The sequence below is a fragment of the Gadus chalcogrammus genome, chromosome 1, assembly GCF_026213295.1.
Source record: "Gadus chalcogrammus isolate NIFS_2021 chromosome 1, NIFS_Gcha_1.0, whole genome shotgun sequence".
Classification (NCBI taxonomy): Eukaryota; Metazoa; Chordata; class Actinopteri; order Gadiformes; family Gadidae; genus Gadus; species Gadus chalcogrammus.
Genome location: NC_079412.1, coordinates 5,551,924 through 5,561,923, shown reverse-complemented (window position 1 = coordinate 5,561,923; position 10,000 = coordinate 5,551,924). Strand labels below are relative to the sequence as shown.

Below are 10,000 nucleotides of genomic sequence, written 5' to 3'. Positions count from 1 at the left end.
GAGCTACCTCCTGTCAGGAGGCATGCCGAGCCAGGAGCTGGCTAACCCGGCGTCAGACTGGCTGTCGGAGCGTGCCTGGCAGGACGTCCTGTCCCTCAGCGCCCTGCCCAGCTTCAGCGGCCTGGTCCACAGCTTCCCCACACACACGCAGGACCTCAAGACGATGTTCGACAGCAGCCAGCCCCACAGGTACCTCTTCACCAACACCGTGGTAAAGGTGTGTGGGACTGTGTTACTGCTTGTCTCAATACTTTCTAGGTTGTGTGTGCGCGTGTGTTACTCTGTTCAGGGTTGTTTCAGTTTTGTAATTTTTTATTAATCTATTTTATGGTATTTCTGTTTTGGGGTTCCGTTTCCAAACACATATTCCAACCTATTGAATGCAATCAACCGATATCCAACCTAGGTTATAACAACGAAACAATCCTATTTTATTAAACCTCTTGGAATAAGTAGATTCTGCAAAGCAGCTGAGTTATGCATTGTTGGATATTACTACGTACCACTGATACTTACAGAAGTATAATGCTTTTACTTTTCCCTTCGCCCTGTATCTCAGAATTCTCATGATTATTATTTCAGAATTCCCCAAAAACATCTAAGGATTCTGAGGTAAAAAGTAAAAAAAGTAAAAAAAAAAAATATATATATATATATCCCATCTCAGGTAAATGCATTACACCACAGCAGATACTAACAGCTACAATGGTCATCTTAAATTGTGGCCATTAGCAATTAAACGCTTACCCCATCTATCAGTCTTCAGTTTTCAGGTGATTGATTGTAAGAAAAACAGGAATATCTTGCCTTATCCCGATGAGTTCAATGTGGTAGACAAGTTTTTTGTCACCTGACGTCACCTTGTCTAGCGATGACTCTGCAGACTCCAGATCTTGATGCTGGGGCAGACACAAGGTCTTGATGCTTGGGCATCACCAGGTCTCACCAAACGCTATTGTCCAAAGCGACTCACAACGGTTCATCCACACAATCACACAGCCTTTCTCGGGACTCTGCCTGAAGGAATCAGTGCGGACGTCGGTCTGCTTTTCCTCTCTCTCTTGTCTTTCTGGCTCGGGTCTGTCTGACGGTGTCTGTTTGTGTGTCAGGGAGCCTCTCACTGGGCCGTTGGGCAGCACGCTGACTCCGTTCCAGAGGTTGCTGCTACTGCGCTGTCTGAGGGCCGACCGGCTGACCCACGGCCTGCAGGACTTTGTGTCCTCCCAGCTGGGACAGCGCTTCATAGAGCCACAGGTTAGATACATGTTGTATGCTGAATACGCGTCTGACAGTTAGACACTAAGGGCCCTATTTTAGTATGACGTATGAAACGCGAAACGCAAGGAGCATTGTTGTCGGATCTCGGTCGCTGTTGCTATTATAACAGCTGATAAATGAGATTAACAATGAGAGTTCCATCTACCATCCCTAAGAGCCATGAGTGCATTTGAACTTGACGAGTTGATGTTTTGACAGGGCGTTGGCAGTCTCCCCTGAGAAGGATTCATGATTTCAAACTTCAAATGGCTCAGTTTATGTCCAAATAATAGGCCTAATTCACACATGGAATAGTGTTTCATGCTACAACTTCAGAAACACTGAGTTGTCATGTCAATCTCGGCAAAGAGAACTTAACACACAGCCCATGATATTCGTTCCTGTGGCCGTGGCTCTATTTACTGATATGCGGCAATACATTAAAAAACATTGTTTGTTACCAGTATTGTAAAGATCATCGTTATCGACACTTGTGTTCATAATATGCATGTGTCCCCCCGTTAATGTGCATTGCCATTGACTGTATTATGCGTTACGTGTTTAGTATGTGTTTGTTTAAACAGATGGATGCACACATATAGTTGAACTGCGCACCAAACCACGCATTCATTCATTCTTTTAAACACTTACTCGCGGTAAAACTTTTCTCAATCAAATCAAATACTCATCAATCCTAAAAGTTATGGGCTTGTACACGATGTCTGTGTCAAGAAAATATGTGTTTGCTGTGCTGTGTTTGCAGATGCAATATTTTAAAAGTACAACTTCTAACCGCTGTATCAGCTGTTCTTTCCCAAATAATTGAACCAACGTAATAATTTACCCTAAAACAAGATTTTGTTGTTTTGGCTGGGATATACCTTTGACTTTATTATTGTTATTATTTTAACGCATGGCATATTACTACAGTGTTCATTCTTGCAGCCCCTATGGAGAAAATCATAAGAAAAATCATAATATTTAAATTTGGCTAATCGCTTGCACGTTTGTGCTGTGTATAGCCTACGTGTGTGTACTACACTGCAACATAAGCCTACACACTGTAGGCTTATGTTGCAGTTCCGCCCTGCCATGGCACATCAAAATAGCAACACCAACTGTGCCATCCGCTAGTGCATTTAGACCAGGTACTTCCGGCCAGTGGCTCAATTGCTTTTTGGATCTCTAAAATAGAACCAAGTATCATTTGCGCCGGAACACCCCTCTGCAAACTAGCAACGATACATGCGTCGGGGTGGAGAGTAAATTGCGCTGGGTGCAAGATAGGGCGACCCTTAATCATGTATCGGCCTCATGCATCTTTCTGCCATCATGGTTCTAAACGCTTGGTGGGGGAGTTCCACTTTCAGTTCCCCCACCTGGAACCAAGATGGAGCCTAGGGGTCTGCGGCCCTTTGGCCCGAGAGTGAGGAATGAACTAGTGTGTGTGGTGGTGTCTCCACCCAGACCTCAGACCTGGCGGTGGTCTTCAAGGACTCCTCCCCCTCCACCCCCCTCATCTTCGTCCTCTCCGCTGGCACCGACCCCGCCGCAGACCTCTACAAGTTTGCCGACACCATGAAGTTCTCCAAGAAGATGAATGCCATTTCCCTGGGCCAGGGCCAGGTACAAGCTGTGGGGAACTCACTGGCCCTGAACGCCTCCCTCATCTCCCCATTCATCCAAAACCTCCCTCTTGCTCTGTTTGTCTACCTCTGTCTCTCTCTCTGTCTCTCTCTATTTGCCTCTCAGTCTACCTCTGTCTGTCTTTCACTCTCTATCTCTCTGTCTCTCTCTCTCTCTCTCCCTTTTGCCTCTCAGTCTATCTCTGTGTCTCTCACTCTCTTTCTCTCTGTCTCTCTCGGTCCCTCTCTGTCTCTCTCGGTCTCTCTCTGTCTCTCTCTCTCCCTTTGCCTCTCAGTCTATCTCTGTGTCTCTCACTCTTTTTCTCAGTGTCTCTCTCTCTGTCTCTCTCTCCCTTTGCCTCTCAGTCTACCTCTGTGTGTCTCTCACTCTCTGTCTCTCTCGGTCTATCTCTGTCTGTCTCTCTCTGTCTCTCACTCTTTTTCTCTCTGTCTCTCACTCTCTGTCTCTCTGTTCTCGTTTGAGAAGCAGGTCGTTGTCGTTTGTTCATCTGGACAGGAAAGGTGCTAATTAGCCTGTGTCTATTTAAAGCTTGAGGACAGCGCTGTAGGTCACAGATGTGCTGGAGGAACACTACAGGACACGCAGAACAGCGCCATATCAAAACAAACAGAAAGAACGCAGCTCAGGAACAACCAATCTACTGGGATACTCCTACTCCAACTCAGACTTTGTGACACACAAGTTAAACAAAAAACAAACAGATCTTCCCCTGGGAAAGACCTCATTCCCAATGGCCGTATTCCAGGATTATGGCCTTTTACATCAGCGTGTTAATAGTGGCTGACCAGCTCCATTGTGCTGCAGGCAACAAAGGGGCCCTTCATCTCCGAGTGGAGATGAGGGACACAACTAACAGCACAACATGTTGACGGGGGACTGCCTCCCTACTCAATTTGTGTCTTACAATTCCATGACCATGTGTTCATAAGACTAAATAATATTATACTCACTGTGTGTCTGTGGGTGTGTGTGTGTGTGTGTGTATGCATTCATATGCGTGTGTGTGTGCGTTTCTGCCTGGTTGTGTGCATAATTGTGTGTGTTTGCGTGTGTGTGTGCGTGTGTGTGTGTGTGTGTGTGTCTACTATCTGTCGATCAGGGCCCCTGGGCGGAGGCCCTGATGCACAGCGCCATGGAAACGGGTAAATGGTCGTTCCTTCAGAACTGTCACCTGGCGCCAAGCTGGATGCCCTCCCTGGAGAGACTGATCGAGAACATCCAACCGGATAAGGTCAGGACACTGGAGTCACCGCACACACACACACGCGCAAACACAGACACACACACAGCATCTACTCACACACAAACACACACTCACCGATGGATACATCAGTAGATACGTCAATGTAACCCATTCCCAACCTGTATCCTGTGTTCCTGTTGCCTCAGGTGCACAGAGACTTCCGTCTGTGGCTCACCAGTATGCCCAGCAACAAGTTCCCCGTCTCCATCCTCCAGAACGGCTCGAAGATGACCATCGAGCCCCCCCGGGGGATCAAGGCCAACCTGCTGAAGACCTACCTGAGCCTCACCGACGACTTCCTGAGCTCCTGCTCCAAGGTCTCACCCATCACGTCATGTACCCTGTATATTCTGACGCTGGATGTCTTGGCAGGGTAGAGTTGGCATGTAGATGTAGCTTCTCTTTCTCCCTCCCTTCAATCCCCTCTCTCTCATCTCTCTCTCTCCAGGCTCAAGAGTTCAAGTCGCTGCTCCTCTCTCTGTGTCTGTTCCACGGCAACGCCATCGAGCGCAGGAAGTTTGGCCCCCTGGGCTTCAATATCCCCTACGAGTTCACAGACGGCGACCTGCGCATCTGCATCAGCCAGCTGCACATGTTCCTGGACGAATACCAAGACATCCCATACAAGGTAGGCTGGAACAGTACAGTAGGTTACATTTCAATGCAATTTATTTCATTGCTCTTGTCCTTTCATCCTTAACCTAATCATCAATAATAAACTATTAAATACAATATCATAAGCTTAAATACAATATAATAAGCTAAACCTCCTTGACAGCTTTTGATCAAATGATTGATTGGTAGCTACACTCATTACTGATCAGAAGTCCCTCTCCTTATGCTAGACAATAGTGCAGATCTCAAGTGGATGACCGTTTGTGAAACGAGAGCTTGACCTTTTGACCTCCACACTCCTGTCTGGCCTCTAGGTGCTGAAATACACTGCGGGCCAGGTCAACTACGGTGGCCGCGTGACAGACGACTGGGACAGGCGATGCCTCCTAAACGTACTGGAGGACTTCTACTGCCCTACCGTCCTCAACCCCGGACACCTCTACACCGTCTCCGGGGACTACCGGCAGATCGACACCCAGTTGGGGATCCAGGTTGGACTCATCACGCATCCAGCAGCTGTGTTATAGCACAACATCTGTGTGAACAGAAACTGCATGGGGCCGAGTCACATCCTGTCTCCTGAGTATTATACCGCAAATAGTCCCCACGTGTTGATTTGTCACCTTTACAGACATTTTTAAATGCCACTGGCCGAGTTTATGTTCACCAGTTAAACTCTTGCGGATCAAAAAACAAATATTAAGTTTAAGAAAGTGAAGATCTGAGCTCGTCTGCCGTCAGACTAATCTAAAGTCAGTCCGTAGACACGGGGGTCTCATCGATGGGCAGATGTAGCTCCCGTGGGTCGGGGTCAGCAGTGAGGTCTTGTAGAACAGGCCCTTAATCTCCCCATGCTCACGCTCCGTCTCCAGGACTACCTGGCCTACATCCGCAGCCTGCCTATCAACGATACGCCGGAGATATTTGGTCTCCATGACAACGCCAACATCAGCTTCGCCCAGAATGAGTCCTTCGCCCTGCTGGGAGCAGTGGTTCAACTGCAGCCGCGAGCCGCAGCCAGCGGGGGCAGGGCTCAGGAAGAGGTACACACTCAGGGAACCCTCGTCAAAAGGAGAGGCTTTAGGAGTTATTAATTAGAGACATAGCCATTATTATTATCTGTAACTATTTTTCCATGAGTGGCCACCGTAGTTTTTATTTTCAGACAAACTATATCAAACAAAAACTATTATTACCGTTATGTTGAAACTTGATTTTGAACTGGAAACACTTTTCGCTTCAACCGGAACCATGTTTGCGTTTATTTATTTTCTACAACAAATGGTGGGGAAGATGGCGGGTGAACCAACACCTGCCACAGTGGCTGGTGGATCTGAAAAAGAGTTAACTTTAGGCCCTGCAAGAGTCCCTGAGGCAATGCTCAGTACCCACCCAGTGGTGTGTGTTTCACAGCCCCCATTGAACACGGGACTGCTTTCGCTGTGACCGGAGAGCAGACCTTGCCGATTGGTAACACACCCTTCTGTGTCTATGCGCCGCAGATCGTGGAGGAGATTGTGTCTGGGATTGTGGAGAAAATTCCCAAGCCTATCGATATCCGGGAGGTGCTGTCCAAGTACCCGGTCCTCTACGAGGAGTCGATGAACACTGTGCTGCTCCAGGAGGTGATCAGGTAACAATGTGAAGCTCTCTGTTGAATACTGCAGGGTAATGTAGTGGCTGGGGCCTTTCTCCCCACCAGAAGGGCCAGGGTTGGATCCCCTCATGTCCACCAGTCTACCTGGAGCCGTCCCTAGGGCAAGATGCTTCTCTAGGACGCCATGACTTATTCACTTCTTGGTGACCGCTGAAGTCACTTTATGTCTGAATGACTAAATCACTGTATTGAGCTCTGCATTTATCACTGTATGAAACCCCATTTATCCCTAGAACATTGTAGTGGTAAGACGACCATAACGTTGTTACTGTACATTATGTACACTTAGCCTGGCTCCGCCCGCCTAAGTACTTCTGCTCAATTTTCATTTCCCTTCAGTACTACGTCTGGGTCTGCGGTTTGTTAGTGGGTTTTCTCCGTCCAAATTTTGTGCGTCCAATCAGCGAACAGAGGGAGTGGCTGAGAACAATGACATTAAAGTCAGCTCTCGTTGACGGACATCTTCGCGCACGGGTTTTTGGTTTGTTTACATCCCACGCGCCACGTGATTCCCGGCCAAACGTCAGCTATTGGTAATGGCAGATCCCGAGTGGCACTGGGCAGATCCAATAGTTTTAAACTTCAACAGACACCCGCCTTCAGGTGAGTTAACGTTATTCAATTGAGTAGGTCCAGACCCTCTGTGCAAATGAAATGAAGTACGAGAGTCTGGTAGAGCCAGGCTAATGTACACTGGGCAGGAACCTCAAATCTATTTCGAGCAGCGGGAAGGAGATTGAAACCTGTACATCCTTTTTTATTCTTGCTTTCCCTCTCCCTTCTGTGAGGTTCTGGAAAGTTTGAGCAGAAGCTGGTTGGATCAATCAATCACTATCAAGCCCCCCTCTCCCCTGCTCTATCTGTCAGGTATAACAAGCTGCTGGCGGTCATGTCCCAGACCCTGGGTGACATTGTGAAGGCTCTCAGGGGCTTAGTGGTGATGTCCTCTGAACTGGAGCTGATGGCCTGCAGCCTGTTTATCAACGCTGTGCCGGATGTGTGGATGGCCAAGGTAACACACTCAGCACTACATAAACACGCCCACACACACACACACACACACACACACACACACACACACACACACACACACACACACACACACACACACACACACACACACACACACACACACACACACACACACACACACACACACACACACACACACACACACACACACACACACATTCATAGCTACAACAGATACTCGGATAGCACACACACACACAAATTTCGCATACAAAAAGACACTCAAACCCATAGACCACAATCACACCCACACAAAGCATACACTCAGTTAACACACACAACCAGACACTCACGAACACACACATACAACAGACAAATAGTTAACACACAAACAGACACACACACGCACACACACACACACACACGTGGCAGACATACAAGCAGACAGAAACCCACACACGTACACAGACTGTACAGACAAACAAAAAACACTCAGAAAACCAAACATAAAGGCCTGGTAGTGCCCTGGTGCCTCCACCGTGCTGTGTCTCCTCCCTCAGGCCTACCCCTCCCTGAAGCCTCTGGCCTCCTGGGTGGCCGACCTGCTGCAGAGGGTCGGCTTCATGCAGTGCTGGATCGCTGAGGGCCCCCCCGCCGTCTTCTGGATCTCCGGCCTCTTCTTCCCCCAGGCCTTCCTCACCGGGACGCTGCAGAACTACGCCCGCAGCTCCCGGCTCTCCATAGACACCATCGGCTTCACCTTTAAGGTCCTCGTCACCTCTCTCGCACCACCCTCTGTTTCCGTTTCTCTCTCGCTCGCTCGCCAGGAACCACATTGCCGGCCCAGACTGGACAATAAATTCGTATTCTATTCTATTCTATTCTATTTATCTCTCTTTCTCCCTCTGTTGCTCTCTCTCTCTCTCTGTTGCTCTCTCTCTCTCTCTCTCTCTCTCTCTCTCTCTCTCTCTCTCTCTCTCTCTCTCTCCCTCTCTCTCTCTCTCTCTCTCTCTCTCTCTCTCTCTCTCTCTCTCTCTCTCTCTCTCTCTCTCTTTCTCTCTCTCTCTCTTACTCTCTCTTTCTCTCTCTCTCTCTATTTCTCTCTCTCTTTCTCTCTCTCTCTCTCTCGCTCCCCCTGTCCCTCTCGCTCTCTACCTCTGTTTTTCTCTCTCTCTCTCTCTCTCTCTCTCTCTCTCTCTCTCTCTCTCTCTCTCTCTCTCTCTCCCCCTGCCTCTCTCTCTCTCGCTTTATCTCTCTCTCACTCTCTATCTCTGTTTCTCTGTCTCTATCTCTGTGCACCGCTATATCTGAGGGGATGACTCTCAGCAGGAATCCAGTGAATTGCCCTCTCCGGGTAGGGAGTCCTTAGCCAAAGTTAAGGAGTTCAAATACCTCTGGGTCTTGTTCGCGAGTGAGGGTACGATGGAACGTTAGATCGGCCGGAGAATCGGAGCAGCGGGGGCGGTATCGCGTTTGCTTTACTGCAGCGTTGTGACGAAAAGAGTGCTGAGCCGCAAGGCAAACCTCTCGATCTACCGGTAGATAACCGTTCCAACCCTCACCTATGGTCAAGGAGAATGGGTGATGACCGAAAGGACGAGATTGCGGCTACAAGCGGCCGAGATGGGTTTTCTCAGGAGGATGGCTGGCGTCTCCCTTAGGGATAGGGTGAGAAGCTCAGTCCTCCGTGAGGAACTCAGAGTAGAGCTTGAGGGGGTTCATCTGGTGAGGATGCCCACTGGGGGAAGACCCAGGACTAGGTGGAGAGATTATATCTCCACACTGGCATGGGAACGCCTCGGGATCCCCCCGTCAGAGCTGGTCACTGTGGAATGGGAAGTCTGGGACCCCCTGCTAGAGCTGCTACCCCCGTGACCCGACCCCGGATGAGTGGTTTTGAGCATGGGGAAACACACAATGTGAATGAGTCTGGGTGGGAAGTCGGTGAAGTTGGTCAAGTGCAATGTCAAGTAATTCTATAATTAGTTTGACATGACGACGGCAGTGGGATAAAGGTATTTGCCTCATTAGGATTATTGGCGAACCACTATTTCTAAAGCAGCTAACAATCACAACATTAACAAATTAAAATTGCATTAAGGACCGCATAAAATGAACTTCAGTTGAATTTAACATCAATAATACATTATGAATACCAAAACATACCATGAATGCTCAGTCTCTCTCTTTCTCTCTCGCTCAATCTCTGTTTTCTCTCATTGGCTGTAGAATGAATCGCTCCCCTTACCTCCCCTCCTACTCCCCCAGGTGATAACTACCCCCCCAGCCTCCTCCATCGCTCCCCTTACCTCCCCTCCTCCTCCCCCAGGTGATAACTACCCCCCCAGCCTACTCCATCGCTCCCCTTACCTCCCCTCCTCCTCCCCCAGGTGATAACTACCCCAGCCTCTGACATCGTGGCGCTGCCGTCCCGGGGCTGCTACGTCCACGGGCTGTACCTGGAGGGGGCTCGCTGGGACTCCCACACCGCCCAGCTCGCCACCTCCCGGCCCAAGGAGCTCTACAGCGAGATGGCCGTCATATGGATGATCCCCCAGGCCGACTGCAGACCCCCGATCAGCGGGGTCTACATCTGCCCCATCTATAAG

General features: G+C 49.0%; 1 protein-coding gene across 1 annotated transcript in view; it reads left to right on the top strand.

Annotated features, from left to right (window-relative positions):
* Positions 1-10,000, top strand: part of dnah1 (dynein, axonemal, heavy chain 1) — a 47,831-nt gene that overhangs the window by 36,100 nt on the left and 1,731 nt on the right. The window contains exons 64-75 of the mRNA XM_056602229.1: positions 1-189; positions 1,110-1,254; positions 2,725-2,883; positions 4,004-4,135; positions 4,294-4,464; positions 4,596-4,775; positions 5,077-5,253; positions 5,635-5,805; positions 6,265-6,395; positions 7,287-7,431; positions 7,952-8,158; positions 9,782-10,000. The exon at positions 1-189 is cut by the window's left edge and continues 8 nt beyond it; the exon at positions 9,782-10,000 is cut by the window's right edge and continues 16 nt beyond it. Of these exons, the coding sequence (XP_056458204.1) occupies positions 1-189; positions 1,110-1,254; positions 2,725-2,883; positions 4,004-4,135; positions 4,294-4,464; positions 4,596-4,775; positions 5,077-5,253; positions 5,635-5,805; positions 6,265-6,395; positions 7,287-7,431; positions 7,952-8,158; positions 9,782-10,000 (2,026 nt within the window). The remainder of the gene's footprint in view (positions 190-1,109; positions 1,255-2,724; positions 2,884-4,003; positions 4,136-4,293; positions 4,465-4,595; positions 4,776-5,076; positions 5,254-5,634; positions 5,806-6,264; positions 6,396-7,286; positions 7,432-7,951; positions 8,159-9,781) is intronic.